At 38.3% G+C, this 25,645-nt stretch overlaps 1 protein-coding gene across 1 annotated transcript in view; it reads left to right on the plus strand.

Annotated features, from left to right (window-relative positions):
* Positions 1–25,645, plus strand: part of NBEA (neurobeachin) — a 429,733-nt gene that overhangs the window by 257,756 nt on the left and 146,332 nt on the right. Inside the window, 1 exon segment of the mRNA XM_072134427.1 lies at positions 1,401–1,567. Within this exon segment, the coding sequence (XP_071990528.1) occupies positions 1,401–1,567 (167 nt within the window).

The raw sequence follows: 25,645 nt of genomic DNA on the forward strand, positions 1-25,645 counted from the left end.
ATGCTATAAAATCTTTTGACTCCCTATTTTATCAAGTAAACATACACCCAGTTTTGCACCTGACCTTCATAATATTGTAAGGGGTGTCCAGTGCTAAATAACCTTCTAAATACACTATTAAAAAAATTAACTCCAAAGTGGAAACAAAAAAGTATGGCACTAATTGTCCTGTAAAAGAAAAAAACAAAAAGCCCTCTTGGAAGAAATAGTTTTTTTATTATCAAAAATGGGGACTTGCAAACTTTCTCTTTTTAATAGTTTTTAAACTTGTAAAAGTTTAAAAAAAAAAATTCAGGGCCCCAAAAACAATGTGAATAAGCTGTAATCAAAGTTCACCATTAGGCTCTTTGTACCCAAAATGGTGCCAACAAAAATTCAGTTTGACCAACATAGAATAAGCTTTCTTACAGCTATCATTATGAAAAGTTGGGGAGTTGCTAATGGGTTGATATAATAGACTGTCACATAAAGAGGGGTGCTTGTGTGACCAGCTGAAAGTATTAATGGTTCTTTTTATAGCCCAAGTCAGTGGTGGCACAAGCTCTACAATCACAACCTCTCCCTGTTTACATGGTGGGAACGCGGAGGCAGCGTAATCCGCTCAGATGAATATTATTCCAAATCACTCCGTCCACTCACTCAGCGAGCAAACTGTTAATATTCATTACACCATCATTCAGAGTGAAGCATGATAATTTAATCTTACAGTCCAATTAAAGGATGAAATATTAGCCTCATTACCAAGGAAGACCATTCAGCTAATTGCTTATTTGCTTTGGGTATGTTTGATAATGAATTAACCCATTAGATCCCCCTCCCTTTTGATGAAATACCCATTTTTCACATAATAAATCTACTTTGTGGAATATTTATATATTAATAATATGATATCCATTTATTATTACAGCTACAAATTATAGAATCAATTACCAGTATATATAATTTTTTTAAAGGATCCAAAACACCAAAGGTGCAAACTCAGTTAAAGGAGTAATTTAATAATGAAAATAGACCATCACAAAAACCAACCAAATACTTGACCTTTAATCCTGTGGTGTTTTTGTGGTCACTACCCTTGTAGCAGTACGGTTTTTACATTGTAGCAGTTCATATTCTTATATAAATCCTTTTCCCAATGAAATGACCTGAAACAGATGTAAAGGTCCTGAAACAGAATCTCTTTTCTCTAAGTGTAGGAAAATAGAAGTAGTTAGGAATTTTATTAAAAAACATTTTATTTTGAAAGTTTGATTATAGTTGTCCTGGAAATTTTGCGTAAATATAACTACAGCTTTTCTTTGTTTTTGAATATTTTTTTTTTATGTCCTTACTTTTTCCTTTTGATTGCAGACATGTAGTCAGCGATTTATTCATAAAATTCATATTTTTCTTTCTTAAAGTCACAATGTGCACAGTATGCTGCTGATAGAAGAGAAGAGGAAAAAATGTGTGACCATTTAATCAGCGCTGCCAAACATAGAGACCATGTGACGGCCAATCAACTGAAGCAGAAAATCCTTAACATCCTAACCAATAAGCATGGCGCATGGGGAGCCATATCTCAGAGGTAAGATACATATTCTAACTGTGAATCAGTCTGGACGAACAAGATGTATCAGAACTTTTTCTGTTATGATTACAATTACTTGTAAAATTTCACATGCCTCCTACCGCGCACACAAGCTTTGGTCATGTGCCTTTACACAGCACTTCCCATAGTAGTCAATGAAACACCTCCTATCCCCTTTTCCACATTGGACATAATAAGACGTAATGGTGGGCAGTAACTCCCCCGCAATACTTCCCAGGGGGTGTCGGATCCTCAGAAGGCTGCCCCGGGGTCAGGCCAGTGCCCTGCTTCCCTAGCACTTAGAAACACAATCTTAGATTTAGTAGGTAGAGTAGATTCAAGGTTATAGCTCCTATCTCATACTAGTGCCACCCTTGTAAGGATATATGGGGAAGGGTTAAAAGAATTCAACCATCAAAATAATGCATGATAAACCAGGGCCACTTACTCCAGGCACTGTGAGATTCTAGGTGCCAAGGATTCATTGTTGTAGCCCTCTCAATTCTGCTCTCCCTACAGCTTCTTGGCCAGCAGGCAGAATAAAGGAGGAGGGTTCACTGAGGAGTTTCTCACGGATCACTGATCTCGTTCTTAACTTTCTCATACCCAAAACAATCAGAGAGCACACTTATTTTTGTTTTTAAATGGGTCAAGTGTCTACTTTCAGAAAAATATGTTTGTTGGGGTTTAATATAATACTTTATGCTGTAATCTCGGTTTTATTTGTACATGTCAAAACTGTAAAAATTGCTCTGGACAAGAATGCATATTTCCAGAAACATTAGGGACAAGTTAGCCCTGTGGTAGGTTCAGAATTTTGAAAATCATATTGAAAAGTAAAGGATGTTATAATTTCTTAAAAATTCTGTAAAGGCCATTGAAACAGAGTTTTGAGTTAACATGACAATCATATAAATTGTTCCCTACACTAGAAACTATTGGCCAGTCATGTGCTTGCTCCATATGTAGCTCAGCAGTGCATTCTGGGTAAAACTTCTGTATTGCTAAACAAATCAGTTATATGCAACGATACAAGCCAGGCTCCTGCTCTCAAGAGCTTACAATCAATGAGAATAAGGGGCTGACACAGGAGGTATAAGAGCTCGTTCATCCATTCTTTATAAGAATTATAATAATTATAATTTAATAAATAAAAACGCTGCTGCCTGAACCAGTCATCAGCCGCTGGTACATTGTATATCGAGAATTAGGAATTTTATATTCCACTGTAATATTATAAACTTATGTTCTTTTGGGAAAACTTGATTGACCTCACTTATGTGTCGATATATATATATGTAATATATAATTTTCATATTGGATTCAAGGTTTATTAAGGACGAATGGTAATGCCAAAACAATCACTGTACATTTATAGACAAGTATTGCTTTTCAAGGGGTTGGAGAAACATATGTGGCAGATGCCTGAAATCTCAACCATTTGACACGGTCGTTTGAGTCAAAGAGAGAAAATATGCAAAAATCAGATCATTTATTACGCTGATATTACAGGCACATAAGACGTTATAAATAAGAGCCACTCCCTAACTATCTTCTTGGATACCCCTCAATGAGACCCATTTTTGTGGACCACAGATGGTGGTTGGTAAGATCTAAAGTTAAGGCGGCTCCCTCACAGGCCTATGGCTGGCAAACATAGACTTACCTAGTATTGTTCTTATTAACCATTCCCAGGCTTCTATAAACTGGCACAGCATAAGCTAGAGTCTGTAAGCCTATGATGGGATCCTCTTGTGCTGGTGTTTTTGATGACTTTCAGGTTAACTCTCTACAATATGTATTTTTATAGCCGTGTTAAAAGGCATCTGTTTCTGTACAGTTGAGCTGTAACATTCCTTTAAAGGTTCTGCATTCTGTGACGAATTACTTTGAAAAATCAAATTTGAAAAACACACAGGTAATAAAGTCCAGATGAACATTTTCCCAAAGTAAATTGAAATGTTTCTGCTTTGTGGTCTCTATACCTGAAGACTGCCAGTAGTGCAAGAAGCAAAACAGCCTGGGGTATGATGTGCCACCAGTTATGACTCCAAATTGGAAGGGCCCTCAAAACGCTCAAACCAATTTTACAGGAGGTGGACGCAGCAAAATTTGTCTGCATAAAATTGATCTGTTATGGATCTAGGGCACTTTTACTAAATAATAAGGTATCGGAGAAAACTATTTTGGCATTTCAGTGCTACATCAACTGATGCAAAGATGTGATTTCTTTTTGTTTCTATAGTGGTAGTGGCTATTTGTAATACATCATATGCCCAAGGAATATTTACCCCCAAATCTCTTATGGTACATTAATTTTTTTGTGTGTGTGTGTACAATCAATATAATTTTGCATTTAGTTGTACACTGCATTTAGTTAAACTGGATTAATATCTGACCATTTGTAATCCTCTCTACCAATCAAGGAGGAGGTGCCTGAGTGGAGGAGGAGGTGCGTGGTATGATGGTCTTCTCTGACACTGTGAGGATGATTATAACACACAACTCCTCCTCTGCTCCATAGCTTTCTTTCTGACAGGGAAAAGGATTATAATGTCAGATACTGGGACTGATAGCTCAACAACCATAGGGTCTAGAAAGAAAATTCAAAGTCCCCCTGAATCTGTGTATGTTCATCACTCCAAGTGGTGAAAGGTCCTCTCAAGACCCAAGATCAGACAGCAGAATAAAATGCAATCTCCACAACATAAATATTAATACAGATCAGTGGTGTGTACCCCTTGTGTGACTCCTCTGATGACCCTTTTGGCCTACTAGATGAAATCTATTGCCTCTGACATGGGCTATCTTCTTGTAGAACACAAAGTATGTTGTCCCTTGTTTTCTCCAACACCAGACAAGGTGAAATCGAGGGGATGCTATTATACCGATTTTATTGTTGTTGAGTCCTCTACATGTCGATGGGATGTTTTTGTCTGATATAAGATAACAGAGGGCTCTACGACCCCATTACTGAAGAGGGAGCCCTCACAAATTTCAAAAGGTTTTTACAAAATTGATGATACATGGATATTTTGTGTATAGAGACAAAGATTGTAAATGTTTTTAGAAGTTTTTATTTAAATAAATTCCCATATAATATAATTTGCGGTGTAACAAATAAGACATTCATCACACATCCACATTGTCCAAGGATGTAAGGAACGTGTCAATTGTTTTGGATGTGGTTCCCGAGAATTTTAGAGACATTAACCCTTGGCTTCTCAGGCTGATCTCTCCTCTTCACAGCTCTCAAGTTTGATTAATGATCTCAGTTGAGAATTCAGCTTGCGAGTAATGAGTTATTTGTCGGTCATCACACAGAGGGTGTCTGAAGACATAGACACGGGGTATATAACCATTGTATCTCACCACACAGGCAGCCCGGCTGGTATGGACGCCATACGGGGATTAACTGCACAATTTATTACTGATCATGACCCATTAGTCTGTGTCATTTTAGTGACAGTGTTAAATCACAGTCTCTCATATAATGCCGTTTTTGCAATTCTTTCTCTGGTACGCCTGCAATAACCAAACCAGAAGGGAAATAATAGATTGTAGTAAAGAGTAATGATCCTAGTTAAGTGGGTGGCTTGTGTGTGGTTAGTCGTATAACACTTCCTGCGCTTTAGTGGCTGAGGTTGTGGTTGCTGCTCTGTTTTAATTCACATATATAAAAAAACAGACTCTGCAGAGTTGACAATTGAACCATTGCACTGAATGAGGCAAATAAAGTCTGACTAGAGCAGCCGGTGCCTTGCAATGACTGGGGGTAACCATTCTTTATAATTGGGGAATCAGATGCCTATTTAACTCCTATTGCCTACATATTCCACAACACTATACAGACTTGCAACATTCACATCAGTCCCCAGTCCGGCTCCCTTTCTAACATGGCAGAGGCATTACCGCTTGGGCCAGATCAGAAATTGGGACTCAAAGTTCCACTTTGCTGACTTGTATGGAACGGGTCACCAGAGAATAGCATAGTAATCCAGTAGAATTGTAACCGTCTTTATGCCATCTAATTCTCATTGTGTAGAGAAATGCATCTTTTATCCGCTTTTTGCAAGTGATTTATAAAGTCAAGAAGGCGGGGCGCTGAACATTGAAGTCAAGTCTCCCCACCTCTGCACACCCTCTGCGTGGCTATTTGTGGATAACATTAAAAAAGTAATAATTCCTTTATTTATATAGTGCACACAGATTAAGCTGTGCTGCACAGAACTTATCAAATCAGTCCCTGTCCCCAATGGGGCTCACAATCTAATCACCCTACCAGTATGTTTTGTAGTGTGTGAGGAAACCTATGCAAACACTGAAATTACATTGTCCTTTAGCCTGCTACACCCTGATCAGAGTACATGCGCTAGAAACCAGTATACACATAGAATAAACTTGTAATCAGCCGTGAGGTGGTTTTAGGTGCAGTTTTGTCAATTTAACAGGTGAAATACATGAACTGAACGAGTGAATGACATTTGTGGAACAGGTTTCCCTTTCAAAATCAAATTCACTTGTTCACTTCACGTCTTTCACCTGTTAAACTGACAAAACTGCACCTAAAACCACCTCAAAGATGATTGCAATGCAGTTTTAACTGCAACGTGTGAGCGTACCCTCAGACCTAAACAATTGTGATTGGGAATGAGCAACATGTGTTTTTCTGGTAAACAACGCAAAACATGTGCTGCAGGTTCCCAAACTCAAGTGTTTACTCCTAAAAGCGTCTGCATTCGGTACTAGCTTATCCTTGCTGTGCTTAAATTGAGTTTCTAAAAGCGATCTAACAGGTCTAGTGTGATAAGCAATTGCTTCTAAGTTTTCACACTGTTAAAAACTGTTTAGGGCTGTACTGGATTCATTCCCTAAATAAATTTGGAACATCCCTAAAATATTGGTGCATTTTTAAGCCATACCCTCTTTTACCTTAAAGGGGTTGTCTGACATTAATAAATAAATAAATAAACATATACTTACCTCCCTTGGCGCTGCTGATCTTTGGCGCCATCATCTGTCACTGTAAACAACAGGGTCTCAGCACCTCAGCTCCGACAATGCTGCCCGCGTGACACACTCCCCCGTTCCCTATCCCAGCATTGTTGCAGGCACTGGGACAAAAGAGGGGTGGGTATTCCAGACCCCTGGAAGTTGTCAGGGCAGAGGTGCCATGACTTGTAAACAAACAGGGGCAGTGATAGACGGTGGCACGAGATCGGGAGCCCAGAGGGAGATAAGTAAAGGTTTTATTTCTTTTCACAGCCCCAGCTCACCCATAAATCCCTTCTAGAAAGATGCACAAAGTCTCTTAAAAATATATATCATTAATCTGGTGCAAGACCTGCACGCTGATCTTTTTAAACACAGCAACCCAGAATATGTGTCCAACTTATCTACCGTAGTACAAAATGATCCTTCAGTGGGCCAAGCCTCTACTCTAATACTGGACTCCATGGATATAACAGATAACCTTATTTGTAGGGTCTTTTTCCTGGGCGTGATGAAAGGTGGGCTCCCAGAATTATTTTATCTGGTGGGTCCACTTCACAACATACCATAGACTGATTTCCTCCTGTGGTCATGCTCTGATCCAAATTATGACACCTGTCCTTTTTCCCATTGTCTATAATTCAATAATCCTGATACCGATAAAATATTAATCAAATTCACCCTCCTAATGTGTGTATAGAAAGATGACAATTATTTCCTTAGATTCCCCCTTATGAGATTGTGAAGTATTCAGTCATTAAGAATGAGTGATGTTTAATGATTTGTTTGGTGAAACAATGGAAAGACGCACATATGTTCCGGAAAGTCGAGTATCCTGTATAAGGCGACGTGAACATATGGCCTTCGTAGATCCAAGTAATAAATGCCAACAATGTAAAACAAAGCTTTTTCATTTAATCAAAAGAATCCCAAACCTGAACCATAAGTTGTATGTCAACTCGTATATTGGATATTGGAATACTCAAAGACCTCATTGGTGTTATACAAATATACACTCACCGGCCACTTTATTAGGTACACCATGCTAGTAACGGGTTGGACCCCCTTTTGCCTTCAGAACTGCCTCAATTCTTCGTGGCATAGATTCAACAAGGTGCTGGAAGCATTCCTCAGAGATTTTGGTCCATATTGACATGATGGCATCACACAGTTGCCGCAGATTTGTCGGCTGCACATCCATGATGCGAATCTCCCATTCCACCACATCCCAAAGATGCTCTATTGGATTGAGATCTGGTGACTGTGGAGGCCATTTGAGTCCAGTGACCTCATTGTCATGTTCAAGAAACCAGTCTGAGATGATTCCAGCTTTATGACATGGCGCATTATCCTGCTGAAAGTAGCCATCAGATGTTACAGGGTACATTGTGGTCATAAAGGGATGGATATGGTCAGCAACAATACTCAGGTAGGCTGTGGCGTTGCAACGATGCTCAATTGGTACCAAGAAAATATTCCCCACACCATGACACCACCACCACCAGCCTGAACCGTTGATACAAGGCAGGATGGATCCATGCTTACATGTCGTTGATGCCAAATTCTGACCCCACCATCCGAATGTCGCAGCAGAAATCGAGACTCATCAGACCAGGCAACGTTTTTCCAATCTTCTACTGGTTGCCGCCATGTGATTGGCTGATTAGATATTAAGTGTTAACGAGCAGTTGGACAGGTGTACCTAATAAAGTGGCCGGTGAGTGTATATCGGTAGAGGTTACCAGTGGATACAATCCCTAAATATTTACCGGCCTTTATAATACATTATAATAAATAGACCCTGGCCCCTTCTTGGGTTCTGTTCACACAACAATTTTTGAAGTTAATTTTCCACTGGACTATCCGCTACAAAATAGGCAAACGGCCTCTTCAATGGAGGAAAGTGTCAGGATATTTTTTTTACAGCTTTTCCTGCCTGTACTTGGTTATACCTTTTAGCTCCCCACTATGATATACTTACTATTACCCATATAGATACATTACAGTCCTCTGTATGACCACATAACGTGGGTGGGCTCACAGCGTCTTCTCTTCATTTAAATGAGTTAATGTCTTTTCAATCCAATTCAATACCTGCTGCCATCTTGACCATCTTAACTGGAGAAATTAGATTAACCTTTGGAAATGCCATAGATTTGCTTTCTGTGATGCATGGCGGCAAAGGTTAATTTATATTTTAACTTCTTCAGTGCCTTGGGCTTAACCTCTGAGACACAGAACAGGAGCTCTAAATGTAATCACAAATCTAATATCTAATCCAATTATCATCTTTCTCAGCATATACTTTCTGTTTGTGGATGTAGCAGAGCTGCAGATGTCATTTAACTGTTTGTAACTTAGTAGCTTTCCTTACACACAATATAAAACAATATATTTATAGATTTTACATACATAGATGTATACTACCCCCAGCATTGCTGGATCCACACAGTCCACAAATAAGGCTGAATTCACATACATCAGCATTGTTGCTGAAAAGTCTGACTTACATTTATCTGAATGAGTTGTTTCTGGAGGAGGCACATGTATTTTCTGCAAGATCCAGTCCATTGAATAGAACTGGTCCTTGCACCAGTTGTCAATTCAGCCAAACTTTTCTCGTTTCCCCAATTTTGACACTTAGTTTCCAATATAATAGATGAGAGAGGATCCTCAACTACTTTACAGATGGCTTTGAGGCAGTGTGCATCACCGCATCGAGAATGTGTTGACTACCCACACTGCAAAAGGTAGGTCAGGTCCTATTCGTGCTCCATCTTTGCAGTGCTTACCCACTGATGTCAGACGGGCATTGGCACATGACAGTTCCTTGCGGCCCCCAAAATGCACATGCTCATGTGGTGAGACTGTGTGCCCGCACTGCTAAGGCCGGACAGGCACTCATCGGGTGCACTGAAGAGGAGGAGGGATTAGCACCCCTCACCCTCCCCTCTCCATAGGAAATGCTGCCACACAGCCGTTCTTACGGGCAAAGATAGAGCCTATTCTATTTATTTTGCGGCCATGGTACGGTAATCACATGTTGTGTTCACCGTACCAAGCCTGAGTGTCATAGACGACTATGGGGGACCTATATCTGGCCGTATATACGTCCCCCATATGTTCACTTAAATGCAGCCTAATTGTGTATTTACATCCAGGTCCAGGATCCTTAGGGGTGCCATAGGAAGTAAATGTTGTACAGATTCTATATTGGACCTTAGTAACTTCAAGTTACAGCTTGACAAAACATGTTTGTACCAAATATAGAAAATCAACATAAATTTTTATAAACCTTTATATTCCATGTTGGTCATTGTGAGACATAAAACTATAACTTTTATTTTACATCTTCTGTGATTCAATTGAATTCTGTCAAAGTAAACAAGAGGAATGTGATACAAAATATGTAATGTTAAGTTCACACCAGCATTCTGCACATTACGTAATAAATAACCCAAAAATAGCGCAGCAAACCATATAATTTTTTTTTTGCTATTAATAATTGATGCGTACAACAAGGTTTATTAAAGTCTATAGGGACCATAAGACCTTCCGTTCACCTTCCATTTTTAGTTTCCATTTTGCTCTCCTAAAACTGAAAGTATAATGGAAAGTGCAAGTGTGAACTGAGCCTAACAGGTTTCTGCCTACCAAGTATAATTCATATTATTACCCTATTCTTAATTTTGTAGTAATATGTGGTTAGGACAGCATAGGACCCAGGTAACACCAAAGCATCTGCACCACCTATATCTTCATTCCTAAATTTGCAAAAAAAAATTTTAATAATAATTTTCTGTAGTTTTATTAGTTTTTTTTTTCTTAGCTGGATTAACGCCCTTGATTTTTATAGCTTTGCCATAAGAAAAAAAATTCTTCTACATCTACATATGAAATGTTCTGTGCTCCAGGGGTCTAAAGGACTGTAAATACAAATATAGAAATATCTGAAGCTCCTCTTTTTATATAGTTGATGATAGATGCCTCTGCGCTGGTTATATCAGAAAATCAATATTTGCAAAATTGAAACAGTATAGGCCTGTATTGATCCACGTGGCTAAATCAGGACAAAAAGCTTTGTAACAGCTTTCTCATGTTGTCTGCCCTCCATAATGCCAAACTATCAAATTTAGCTTTCCACTGATAAATCAGCCTGAAAATTGCATGTCAGATTTTTTTCTCCCAAACTAACCTAATGATTTTTTTTCTTCTGCACTTTAACCTTCCTTAACCTAGTAAATTCGATTGTAACATTCAGCCAAAGTGAAAAGAAAATAAATAAATAAAATTTGTGCTTTTTTTTTTTTTTTTTTAAATCGCTTTATTGGCACAGAAAAAAAATTTGTGCTTTTTAAGTGCAAAAATTAAGAATCATTTTTTTTTCCAACAGTGTGTTAATGTGATTTCTTACCAAACTATTTGGTTTCTATGTTGGTGATGACAGTAGAACTATTATATAGATTTTTGGCATAATTTTCACCTTTATTATTATTCATGGTAGGAATATATTTTTAATTGTGTTTAAGAAAAATAAAATTGAAGAAAGCGCAGATTTTTACTATTCAGTTTAGATCACAGCACCTATGTGGAAGAGACAAAGGGAGTCGCCTCCTTTTGTTCTCCCCATCACCTTAATAGCTGCGGCCGACTGTTTAGTATGGACAAGGGCAGTGGTGGCGAACCTATGGCACGGGTGCCAGAGGTGGCACTCTGAGCTCTCTCTGTGGGCACCCAAGCCATCACCCAGCACAAAGGTCACCATTCAGGACTCCTCCTCCTGCAGTTACAGGGAGCCCAAAATGTGCCATGTTCAGCACTATTTTAAAGTGACTTGAAGTACAGGAGGAGTGGACAGAGCTGGATTATCATTGAAGCCCCTTCTCAGGGCCTGTGATTCATCCTGTTAGAGGGAAGCTACAATAATAAACCAAATTGCTCCATCTTTGTACTGTATTGGTGTCTTCAGGACGCCAATACGTTCGAATCTGTGACAGAGCCGGGAGCAATAAGTTACTTTAAATTGGCATTTGGCCCTTTCTGAAAAATATGTCGCTTTGGGTTGTAGTTTGGGCACTCAGTCTCTAAAAGGTTCGCCATCACTGGACTAGGGGAACCGTACAGAGGTCTCTAGAGCTGTTCAACGAGAATACATTTCAATTTTGTCATGTTTTGCAAGAATTCACAGTAACCTGAACAGTAGAACAACTACCTACTGGGTCAAAGGAAATACAAAATTTAATAAACAATGAAGTTTAAAAAAAAAATCAGTTTGAATGTTTATATTGTCTTAAATGTAATAATAGTTATTATATTATGATGGTGCTATATACCTTATATACTCGAGTATAAGCCGCCCAAGTATAAGCCGAGGCCCCTAATTTTACCACAAATACTTGATAAAACCTATATTTTTTTTACTCAAGTATAAGCCAAGTTTGGGTTTTCAGCACATTTTTTTGTGCTGAAAATCTAGGCTTATACTCGAGTATATATAGTAAATAAAGATTATTACTATGATATAGAGATATATAGATGTGTGAGATATATAGATGTGTGTGTGTGTGTGTGTATATATATATATATATATATGTTTTTTTTATTTTTTATTCTTTTTTTTTTAATTTGCAAAAAAAAGAAAAGTTAAAAAGTTAAAAAAAAATACCATGCAAGTAATACACTATTTACTATAAATGTTAAGCATTTGGAGAAAGTACTATTTTTCTTAAAGACAATAAGGTCTCAACTTAAAAAAAATTGGGATTCAAGGACCAATTTCTTAGTCCTACAGGCCTAAAGATCTTGTAGACTAACTGTGACTAAAGACTGAGAAACGGAGAAGCTAAAACTTTTTAGCAAACAAATTACTTAACCTAGTTTTAGGAAATCCTATCCTGTAAATCATACAATAATAATTAGAGAGAAATTTAGTATTGTTTTTTTTTGTTAACCCTTGTTTATTGACATTGGCCCTCTTCCAACCCTTTGTGTGTTTGCTTTAAACATTGCCACTGACAGCTGACAGTGACCTACCTTCACGCCACACAGTGCGCACACAGTCGCTTTGACTCGATATTGATTGTGAAGTTTGCAGTTATATAATTACTTTTTGCTTGGAGGAAATGTGCTGCGTATTGATCTGTATGGCGGCATGTGAGAAACCGTGAGTGTCATCTCTCAGGTCTGATAGATGGTAGCACTCAAGCTCTGCATAATGACATTCTGGATAAATCCTGGGGTAGAATAGCCTTGTAAAACTAAATGCTATCATATGCTATCATTTTTTTTCTCTTTTTATTTTTGGAGGGGGTTCTTTACAAATAACTATTTTATATGAAATTTGACAAAAATAAACTTTCAGGGTTCAGTAGTGTCCCATTTAATTTCTAGCTATTTAGAAGCGCCTTGAAAGTTTGTGTGGAACTATAATGGATTTGTAACACATTTTGCAGCAATGGAATAAACGTGCAAACATTTGTGTCTTGTAAGTGATTTTATTCACATCTTATAGCATTGTTGCACTTTTTTTATTATCGCATACACATTTTTGTCAGTTCTATAGAATGGACTAAGATAAAAACGCTACCGCGCGGTCTCTCCTTACTCGCCCCAGGTGATATACTGGTTGGTTTGATTCCATGTTTGGAGTTCTTGCACTTTTATGCTTTGGCACTTTATAATACTCTTAATATCTTTGGATATTCAGTGTTATTTTTTATGCTTTTTGCTGTGAATACGCCCCTACATTTTGGGTTACACCTCAGTGTATATCCTTGATATAGTTAAACATATATACAAGGAATTACATGTATTATTGACCTGCTGCCCAGCACCAATTTTTTCCTATGCATTCATCCACATTATTATTATAGTGACTCTTTGTTTTTTAACTTGTGTATCAATAAAATTCCTATTTTATGGGATTTGTGGCAGTTTCCTCTCTGATTTTTTGTTTTGGTATTTGAGAGGCCACCACTTACTTAGAGCGGCAAATTTAGTTCAGTACTATGTATGCAAACATTTATTATATTTTCCATGAATTCTATTGTCTATGAGTCTAATAGTTTACAAGTTCTACTGAGTCTCCACTTTCTCCCGACTAATTTTATATAGAAATGTGTAATACAGGCAGTACCTGGGTTATGTACAAGATAGGTTCCATAGGTTTGTTCTTCAGTTGAATGTATGCAAGTCGAAATTGTATATTTTATAATTGTGGATCTAGAAAAAAAAAATTTTTTTGCCCCAGTGACAATCGTAGTTTCAAATTTTTTTGCTGTAATGAGACCAAGAATTATCAGTAAAGCTTCAGTACATACACCTTACAGCTGATCATTATCTGGGACTATACTAAAGCATCCAGAGAGCTTCACCAGAGGTCACAGTGGGCAGAGGGGTCCGTCTGTAACTAGGGGTCATCTGTAAGTCTGATTTCCTTAAGTAGGGGGGCGCCTGTATATGAGTACAGATAGATATAAGAAAGATTGAGAGAGAAATAGGAGAGAGATTAGTTAACCCCTTTCTTCTCTATAACATTGTATGCAGTTTGCATTTTCAACGTGAATTGTCCCCATTAATCGTATACATATGTAGATCTGACTTAGCAATTGTGCCATTATGAATCAAGTATGTAATTATTTACAGAAGTTATTTATACTGTTCCCAATGGCCTCTCCCATGATACCTGGCCATTGAATATAATGAGGATGTTATTAGGCCATATTAGAGCTGTGTTTGTTGTGGTTAGGCCTTTTCCTCTGTCATCTATTCTACATTTTACATTCTATTCTCATTTAATGTGTTGAGTGAACATAAAAAAAAATTTGATCAAGCAAATCAGAAGTGGACTAATCCCCCCCATACATCATAGAGTAGAGATTCCTTGGCCGGAGTGTTCTTAGCATTCCGGATCGGGTTACGTCAGTGACTCTGTAGTAAAGGTTTGGGTTGTGCTGCTGAAAGCCTATTGCTATGTACGTGCGAGTAGTGTGATACGGCCCTGGGGCTAGGAGGGTTTTTTTTTTCTCTTCTTCGGGGTAATCAGTGTTATTTAAAGAAAATCTGGCAATGGTTTTAGATCATTTTAACACAGCTGAGAAATGTTTGGGGAAAGGTCAACTTCAATGATTATCCTTAGCCAAATAAATGCACAAGTTTTTACAATGGGGACCTTGCTTTTCAGTGAGCTGTCATAAATTTCCTGTCCCCACATCTGGGAGTTGTGAGTGAAATGCTGTTCTTTTTTGACTGCAGGGCACAATATTTTATATCTATGACTTGTTTGTTTTCTGCTAATAATTCTGTGTAGGGGAGGGGTGTTGCTTTAATTTTGTCATCATCTCGATCCACTGTTTTTGGCAGTTCAGCTCCTTGTGGAATAAGTATTGTTTTCCCATATAGCAGAATCTGGTTTGTTTGCAATTTTCTGCTTCCCTCCCTGTAGCTTAATCCCTAATAGCCTTCCATTTTCTGGCAGATCAGCCTCCATTGTGACCTGTGTGCAGACTCTGCGCCTTTCCCTAGCCCCAGCTGGCCCTTTGCTGTTCACAGCTGAAAAGTGAAATGAATTCTGGGGTCTAACATAACGCAGATGAAAGCCATTCTCAACATATATAGTCATTTCCCGTAATTGTATCAGTCTTTTTCTTATTGTAAATGATCTCTGGAAGCAATTGTTTGCTCAAGTTAAAACAATGTACACTTTACGCTCCTGCTCAGATTGGTTGTAGGGTGTTAGAAATAAATAAAGAATATGGAGAAAAATCTTATTAAAGGAAATTTAATCAAAATCAAGCATGGTAAATCTGGGGCATTTATTCATAGATTCAGACAGAGAGACTGTGGTAGTTGTCTTATATTTGTTATCCATGGCCGCCTTCGTTCTAAAATCAACTTCGAAAATTATGCTAATGACTAGTGTCTGGCGCTAGGAGTAAGTGTCCCTCGTTTATCATGCTTGATTTTGATGGTGGATTTCCTTTATGTTTTTTGTTTAGAACATTAAAACAATCCCAGAATCAATTTAATTAACGGAGGTATGAAAAAGGATATTGTGTATTCAAGAGGGGCCCTGATGCCTAAAACCTTGTTATATTTATACAGGTCAAATATATTCTAGAAAAGACAATCACTAATAATGTTCATTCCTACAGAACACAACAGGTTACACTGAAAAGGAACCTGTCAGCGGAAATAGACCTCATAAACCACTGTATAACACAAATCTTTCCAACTTCCAATTCATATTCCTTCAGATCTTAGCCCAGTGTGGTGGCACCATCTAGAATATCCACTTTGAGAGGTAAATTGGTTGTAAAAAGTCAGAGTTCAATGCTGAAATCAAGCTATCCTTGCCTCCCTTGCTATAATTGACATCCTTGGATCCAAGGACATCACAACGTGGCAGTAGGGATGTTCTGACTTCAGTGTTGAACTCTCCTTCTCCCTGACTATGTACCCATTTCGTATCTTACTTCAAAGTAGATTTTCTATATAATGCAAACACACTGTGGCATGAAAGAAATATTATTTGGAAAGTATTAATCTGCTTGACAACATACTAGTCATTGTTAACTTTGTCATTTTCTGCTGACAGGTTCCCTGTAAGCTGCAGTTCACACAGTTCATTATCGAATAGGTAAAGTACATACAACCATGGGGAAAATAATTCTGAGTTTTTACACATCTGGACTTAAAAAAAAGAATATATACTCCTCATAGGATAAAGCATCTGTTGTCTGGGCATTAAAAGATAGCATATAGTTTAGGTGGCAATCCTTGTATTGAATTCTCTTTATACACCTTTTGTGATAGTTTTTAGGTTGCTTTCCAAACAAAACATGGCTTGTCATCTTGTTTATGTGATTCCCTATTTTGTAGAAATTTATTTTCAGTAGCCCTCTTGTGTATGTGACTCTATTATATTAAAATCTCTTTTCAGCAGTTAATTGGGCATGTGACTTCCTCTTCTGTAGAAATCTCTTTCCAGTAGTCGCCTTGTGTAGGTGACTTCCTGTTCTATAGAAATCTCGTCTTGTGTAGGTGACTTCCTGTTCTATAGAAATCTCGTCTTGTGTAGGTGACTTCCTGTTCTGTAGATATCTCGTCTTGTGTAGGTGACTTCCTGTTCTGTAGATATCTCGTCTTGTGTAGGTGACTTCCTGTTCTGTAGATATCTCGTCTTGTGTAGGTGACTTCCTGTTCTGTAGAAATCTCGTCTTGTGTAGGTGACTTCCTGTTCTGTAGAAATCTTGTCTTGTGTAGGTGACTTCCTGTTCTGTAGAAATCTCGTCTTGTGTAGGTGACTTCCTGTTCTATAGAAATCTCGTCTTGTGTAGGTGACTTCCTGTTCTGTAGAAATCTTGTCTTGTGTAGGTGACTTCCTGTTCTGTAGAAATCTCGTCTTGTGTAGGTGACTTCTTGTTCTGAAGAAATCTCTTTCCAATAGTCGTCTTAAGTGGGTGACTTTTTTTTAGTAGTCAATATCTGTTTTTAATAAGTAAAATAATATAGGTGACACAGTCTCTTTCATCTATTGTGGGGTGGTTTATGGCTTTCTAGAGCCTGTTTCATTGTTGTTTTATTGATCAAGCTTTTCTCCATTTTCTCCATTTGTGTGTTGTTATGTGAATTGTATTGTGGTAGCTGAACGCTCCTAAGGCTTGAACACTGCATCCAGTCTGATTGAAAACAGTCCCCCTGGTTAAAATAGTTCCTGCTTTGATTATAGGCATTTATGACAATTATCAGGAGATTGGTGGGTTCCTGGATAAGACTCATGGAACTTTTAAAAGGATTAAAATAAGGGTTTATTGGATTTTGCACGTATCATATATATGTGTTCTACTTGTACATCTATTCCTGGGGTTTTGTGTCTTCTAAAACATCTTTTTATTTTTATCTCTAGACTTGGGTAAAACACTTGCACTAGCCTATGTTTTATACCATGTTCTGAGTATATCACTTTTTAAAGAAGTTTTTCAAAATGTAATGCTGACTTTTTGATAAATATTTTACTAAAATTGTTTGCCAAAATGCATTACTTAAAGGAATGGTATCACAAAATTACATATGGATTTTAACCAAGATTTTAATAACTTTTATGAATTTTTAAAGAGTGATAATAAAATGTTTCCATGTCGCCATCTGAATTATAGAATTTTATCTGCAAAGAACATGCCTAAAAAACTCTCCATACACCCCAGTGAATCAGCTCTTGATCATTGCTGCATACCTGAGGCTGCTGTAAAGCACATCACTGTTACACACAGGGTGAGATTTAGATCATACTAAATCATGGCACATACACCTCTCTATGTATCCAGCAGGTGGCCACCCTGGCTAGCAAAACGATTCCATGTCCACCTACAAAAGGTATGCGAAAAGGGGAAAGAACGCCCACTCTGCCGCCAGCTACGCCCCTCTTTGCTCCTCCATCCCCACATGGTGTGGTGGGGGCATACTGCATCCATAGTCAAAATTATTGCATCGTGCAATAATTTGCAATTATTACACTACTTTTAATGCCAGAAAACTGACCTTGAAGTGATAAACCGCCCTTCCCCACCATAGACCGTAATTGGCAGGAGAGAAGGTAATGTATGGAGGCACCAAGGGATACTTCATCTCTTCTGCAGGAGAGGTGTAGGATTCCTCTTTACTACTTTTCCATGAGAAATGACAAAAGAAGAAACAACATTGTCTTTGTCTAATTGTGTTGTCTTTCTACTTAGGGTCTTATTTACTAAGGGTCTCTCGGATCGCACTTTCATTGGCTTTTAGAAATTTTGGGGATTTGCGCCGTTGTGACAGCTATTTAAAAGGAAGCGCCAGAAATCAGGTGGGGAAGCGACAGATGACGGATATCAGGCGCACAATCTTTGTGAATCGCGCCAAAGTGCATGATCGTCGGACGCTCTGTATTTCGGGAACTCCTTTGGCGGGAGTAAATGTGCCCCATAGTGTGGATGGTGTAAAAAGTTAAGTGTCCAATCCAGGGCTTCACAAAATCTTTGAGAGGGATGACATGTATAATAGTCTAATGGAGGTGATCAACTCAAATGGGGCAAAATACATCGAAGTGAAGTAAAGGAAAAGTAGTGACACTCACCATATATAAATTCCATGTGCTTTAATTTTATTGTTTAAAATCCGACAATAAACATTGAGAGAGGGAGAAGAGCAGCGACCTGCAGGAATGAGTCCACTCTTATCCCACTCCCATCATCTGTTTTTGTTTTCTTAACTATGACTGCTTGATAAATGTAAAGTGGATATGATCGCCAGCTAGTTTAGGCTATATTTCATACATGGAATTGGAAGAAATTGCATAAAGATGCATATAGAAACAAATTATTAAAAAAATGCATATGAAACCAGCAGCTCACCTTGTCTTTATGATATAGTCCATGTGAATCATGGCTAGCAGTGACCTCCCACTATGGGACGTTGTGGTTCACCTTGGATGATGGAGCACTCCAATATGTGGAAACCATGAAATGGAGCACTAACCCACCTCTCATGGTCCCGGGCCAGGTGTACCATACATTTGCGTGAAATGAGCCTTAGCCCATAAACAATTTTACTATGGTGCCAGAAAAGTAGTTTCATTGCTTAAAGTTTGATGAAACTATGCAAATCCTTATCACCAGCAAATATGGTTTCAGCAATTTAAGACAATTAACTATTCATTATAAGTTGAATGTAAGTTGCTCGAACCACCTCCTGGTATCAGAAACACTAGTTTTAGTTATTCATATAATGCTGAATGTCTTTCTCATTGTTAGCCCTAAAATAACTGATTTTTAGGAACATTTTTGCTTCTTTGACATCCCTATATTTAGTTAAATACTCATTAGTTTTCATGATTTCTAAAACTATGTATCCCCCCCCCTAGTTTAGAGCAAAAAAAAAGCACCAAACTTCTCCCACCCTTTTTCTGTTGAGTAACTGTTGTAGGGTGTAAGATGTCTTGAAAAGAACCTTTGTTGAAGGTCAAGACCCTGGAATTAGGATCAGTGAATTGTGAGCCCTGACCTCCTGTGTCTCGCCATGTTCCTGTGTCGATGGGTATAATACTTAAATATGTCTTTTTTCGCAGTGGAAATATGAAGTTGATTAAGCGTCTGATAAGGAAATGTGAAAAGTGAAGCACTAGCTGTAAATCTTGTTAATTGATGACTTCATAGTTTTCTGTCTGTCGATGGTTCAGTTCATATTATTTATGTACAGGACTGAGGAGTCTGTAGATCATATGTTGTAACGTAAATGATTCCCGCTGCTGGTTTAGTGTTGATATGCTTTGTGCTTGATGTACTTTACATCCTCTACAACAAGTAGCCTAGTTGGCAAATTCTGATCATGATAACTTATGACTATGGTCCATGAATTAGCATTACCTTCATCTTTCTTACCTTATACTGGGAAATAAGGACCCGAGAACCTTTGCTACTTTCAATCCCATCCCTTATTTTAAGTCAGTTTAATAATTTTGAGGTTGCTTCCTATCCTCCCCTCTACGGAGTAAGTGATTTGAAGCTATTTTTTTAATTGCAGACAGAAGAGCAAGTGGTAATAGTACATTTCTAGTATTCTTTATTAAGTAACTCACTTCTCTGTCCCTTTATTCCCCTTCTTTCTCCTGCAGTGAGCAGTGTATCTGAAAGCATTCAGAGGTAAATCCACTTCAGACATACAAGGGAGGCAAATGGTTAACTCTTTCCATATCTAGATAATATTTCCCTCGATGATCAGATCTATCCAGGGACTGTCTGTAAAGAGTTAGGTCTTGAGACACTTTATCAGTTTCTTTTCTCTCTCAGCTGGTGTGTCTATTTTGGTTGTCCCTGGATACGACCATAAAGACCTGACTATGGTCAGCCAGATTCCTCAGGCAGAATTAGCTTCTCTTGTACTACAGGGGGATGGGCTTTAGGCAGTGACCATCCGTGAGTGATTTGAGTGAAAATGGCAGTAAAACTAATATTTCAAAGTGAGGGGTTAAAACATCTTTTTTTTGTGTAAACATCACTAGGGGATTCGAATTTGAGAACTTTCTGTCATGGCAAATACCTTTTAATAGTGCATATCTTTGGTTATGTTTCTAGTTGCCACAGTTCAGGAGATATGACCGTTACCTCTTTCACAAAGGGGTTAATGTACGTGACCATTCATGGAAAGCAATGGTATTTGTGGTCCATTACAGAACGATATTATAATGTTTATTTTGCATGTACTGGTTTTTAAGTAAAATAATTTACTAAATAAAGAGACAGAGTATGCAGGATTCTCTTCTACATGGGATTTATTCTGGAGTGTAAAGAAAACTTTGACTCTGCCTCCTCGCCGTACTTTATTGTGCAGGTAAAGCCACTAATCCAAATTCTGGCATATTTTCTTCACATGTCATAAAAGTTAATTGTTGAATAACCCTCTGAATTTCAGTGAAACTTATTTCCCGTCTTTCTTCAGTCCCGACTTTAATAAGACACAGACCCTATGAGTAAAATGCTGATAGACACAGAAAAATAGTTGTCATAGAGTCGGCTGAAAAATGACTGGAGTGTAGATGGTATATTCCATTTCATGGGAATGTATTTGGTCATATCAACACCCGGGATGATAGCTGCACGTTGCTGTCTGTGGTAATATCGGGTTTAAGCAGCGCTTTCTAAGCTTGGGAATTGCAATGAGATCTATTTCCTCAATGCCGTTGCGGTGTCATGACTCTTATCTTTCAGCCGTATATAAAGCCTTTCCTTCCACTTTGCTTCTTCACATCTAAATGGAACCGAGTCCAATGATGAATAAATTCAGTGATACGATTAGTGATGGGAATTATACCAAACACATTGGTTACTTGTGAAATCCAACCTGACACCAAAGTATTGAGGGTTTATTTTAAATAACTATCACCATGTGGAAGGGTCACTTTGGTATCTGTTCACATGTGTTACCCTGTTGGTAGTTAAAAGATTAAAGGAGTTCTTGGAGATGACTAAATTGATGGCCTATCCCATGGATATACTATCCATTATCAAATCGGTGGGGGTCATACTCTTCGCACCCCTGCTGATCTGTGTTTGAAGAGGCCTCGGTTTTCGTTGAGCATCACTGCATTCGTGGCTTACACAGGGTCCAAGTTATTCTGCCCCTTTAGACCCCGTTTACATTGCAAAGCATAAAATAAGTGTTAAGATGTAACCAAAATCTTTGTGGACCTACCTCTGTGAACCCCATGGTATGTCAACTCTTTTTTTGGATTAGTTTTCAAGGAGTATGCCTCCTCCTAATCTGATAAACTGCCTTGGCAACATATCCTTGGACAGCTACTCATCAGTGGTGGCAATAATTGACCCCCAGTGATTGGGCATTTAAATCTGTAAGCTTGTATAGGGTTGGGCAGTGAAACCCTGTGCGTTTAGCTGTTCATTCCTACATTCTCTGCTGCCCTCACACATCAGAAGGTTGACCTTTACTTCTTCAATTGGTGGTTTGTCTAATATGTAAGGTCATATTTACTCAAAATTCTAAGCAAAACCCAATTCATTTGAATAACCTTATGTCTATAGCTCCGTTGTTGGTTTTCCTTCATTTTCATAACTAGTGGAGGTCTGAGATTGCTCTTTTGTCATCCTTTTGGCACGTTTACTTTTTATGGGCAGCGTGCATTACTTTATAAGTAACAATATAGAACACTTGGCTCAATCCATGAATAATCAGATGTATGATATTGATTCCAAATCATAGCTATAATCATGACTATGTGTTATCGGGGGTTAGCCGAAACTCTCTGCTGCCTGAGACGAGCTATAGAACGGCCTTGTCTCTGTCCCATCCAATAGTAATGTATCGGGTTATTTTTTTTTTTTAATTTTTTTTTTTTTTTTTAGAAAGTGGGTTCTCCATGCAGTGTCTCAAAACCATGCTGGCCTCAGGTGTAGAGAGACACTATTTTTAAGTGTCAGTTCCTGCTCTGTAGCAGATAACTGTGCCCCTGATGCTGCGCCCCATCTTGCTGCAGGTGGTGCTGCCTGAGGCAGGTAGCTCAAATCGCCTCATGGCTGGTGCACCACTGTGTGTTATACTGTACACCTTTTACTTATTACCAATGCGAGGAAGACTCAGATATTTAATCCGGCATTTTTGTGTTTTAAAAAATACTAATAGGTTATAATTTTCTTGTGAATTATAGAAAAGTCTATTTTTACCATTCAATTTTCTGAAAAACATTCTTATGCAGCCATCATAGGTTATTGTAGTATGTAATGTCCATATTCAAGGTGTTATGTCACTTTTAAAAGCTAAGTTTCCGTTAAACAGATATTCATTTTTACCAACCTCCTTTTAAGTCAAAATCCATAATTTGTTTTTTTTATGGCTTTTTCGAGGCTTCATGAATTTTTAAAAATGTTTTGGTTGGGATCTGTATCTTTTCGAACCAAACTGATATTTCTCCAGTTGTTTTATAAATTGACATATATACCCCTCTAGTCCTCCCTAGTTCATTTTCCCTCACCCCTCCTCCCTTAACTTTGTGATAATGACAGCAGTAGCTAGCTGAAATTTTAAAAGATTTATACCAAGCAACTCAAGAATAATCCACATTCAGAAAAATGGCTCATCTTTAATGGTAACCAATTTGTCAGAATAAGTCTTTCTATATTTTTCCTCCCCATGTGTTAGGCATCTAGTTATATACATGTGTTGGGTAAACTGTTACATTATTGTGTGTCATAATAGTCTGTCAACTACTTGTGTTATGTGCCTGTAGTGTTACCAACTTGAGCTATTCTGTTTTGTATTATATGCTTATAATAGCAGAATGTGTGTTAAAGGGAACCCGACGTCAGCAATTTGCCTAATAAACCTCTACCAGAATATTGTCAAGCAACATAATACCGTCTAGTTTTGTTTCTTTCATGGTCCAGTGCGGTGGCTTCATCTAGAAAATCAACTTTGAAGTGAGATGACAATCTGTTGTATAAAGTCATGGAGGGGGAGAGTTTAACACTGAAGTCAAGGTGGGGAGCTCTGAACACCTCCTCCACTGTGATTGACATCATGCATCTGACTTCAGGAGATCTGGTTAGTGATGTCCCTGGATGCAGTGAAGGGGCTGTTCTGAGGAAAAGAGAGCTTGACTTCATTGTTAAAATTCCTGCCTCCATGACTTTATACAAGCAAGTTACATCTCATTCCAAAGTTGATTTTCTGGATGATGCCATTACATGATGTCATGAAAGAAACACGATCTGGAAGGAGTTGACAACATACTGATAGTGGTTTATAAGGTGAATTTCTGCTGACCGGTTCCCTTTAAGCATTTGCGTCTCATTTTTCTATCTCTTGTAAGGATACACCTGGAGGATACCCTGCGTTTCCTTATAAAGGAGGGCTAGAACGTAATCCACTATATACACATACAGTTGGATAAGTTGTCCCGCTCTTCCCCTTCCCTCTGAAACCTGGTGTAGGAGCGAACATTAGCGGCAGCCAATCAGTGGGTTTTTAAGGTGTTTCCCTTTGTGATGTCACCACCCTTATAAGGAAAGTGACATCACCCGGGACCTCATAGAGTGCAACTCAGCAGAGGCCAGGGGAGGGATGCAATACTATGAATCTGTCTTCCTTCGCCTCTAATGGCCTCTACTAAGGATATGTACATCGCTCAGCAGAAAGGGTCAGAATGGAAAAAATTCTGCTCACTGCGTCTTTCCATACTTTGTTTTCCACAGTTTACAATGCAAGTATAGGATGCCTCCATCTGCCAGTGTATGTCTATTAATACGCTTAGAATATACGCAATCACGCACTTAACAAACAAAAGCTATTTAACCTGCGAGTGGCCGCGGCCCACAATGGTTTGTTTTCACTAGCGCCCATAAAGCGTTCACGGCACATTAATGGAAGGGGTAATAATTCACCACAACAATTACCGCACATGGGAATACTTTTGCAGCTCTAATTCAGTGTTATTAATAATGAATAAAATAGCAATTTTCTTAGCTCGCTGGGGGCAGTAGGGAATCAGTCCAATGAATATTTCAGCACGTTATTTTAATCACGGTTCCACCAAATTCATGTGTGTCATATTTTCTGCTTATAAATTCCAGGCTGCTGAGGGACCGTAGTCATTAAAGGCAAACTGTTTATAGTAAGGTTTTCCCTTTGATTTACAGGGCGCGTTAAACCAGTGTAAAGGAAAGCAAGCTGCGTGTCATTAATACTTGTAATGCGATGCAGCATTAGCAAATGGGCTGCTAGTGATTAATGCTCCTCACCAGCACGAGAAGCCATTGAATACCGGCTACTTTAGGTTGTTTAACATGTAAATCTAAAAGGCGGCCCGCGCTCCGTCATGGTCGTACTCGGCATTGTTATTGTTATAGGCTACGTTTTTAGATCAACTCTAGTGTAGTTGTTAAAGTTGTGTGGTGCATAAATAATCCTTTATGGCAATGTTCATTCCTAGGCACAACTTTTTTTTTTTATAGAATTGTATAACTTAAAGGGCCTTTTTCTCCTAATTTTACCCAATTAAGCTATTAGCCCCCGTGGCAGAGTATGATATGTCCTTTCTAGAATTCCCTCTTTTTAGTTATATCTTGCCTATTTACCTATAAAAATAAAATCTCAAAATGAAAATGAGCTGAAAAGAGTCATGTTTGCCTGAGGTGAGTCAAGCTTAGAGGCAGCAGGAAGAGTGTCACTTCAGACACCCCTATCTTCAGTTCTATATGTATGTAGAAACATGCTTTCAGTCTTGTGGTTCTGTGATCTACAGAATTGGTGATCAGATTCATGCCGTTTTTTTTTTTCTTCATAACTGTAGCTCACAGAACTGGAAAACCAAAAATCAAAAAGATGAGATTCTTATCTTGAATATGTTTGGCACCAGGTTTCATGAGAGTTGGTTAGTCATGATACTGGACATCAGGGCATCAAATACAGCAAAGCGGGCTTTCAGAAGTAGGGAAAGCTTGACTTCAGTGCTGAACTCTCCTTCTCTGTGTCTTTGTACATCCATTTTACATTTCATTTCAAAGTAGACTTTCTGGATGATGCCACCACGCCGGGCCTTGA

Source organism: Engystomops pustulosus, chromosome 2 (assembly GCF_040894005.1).
Source record: "Engystomops pustulosus chromosome 2, aEngPut4.maternal, whole genome shotgun sequence".
NCBI classification, from domain to species: domain Eukaryota; kingdom Metazoa; phylum Chordata; class Amphibia; order Anura; family Leptodactylidae; genus Engystomops; species Engystomops pustulosus.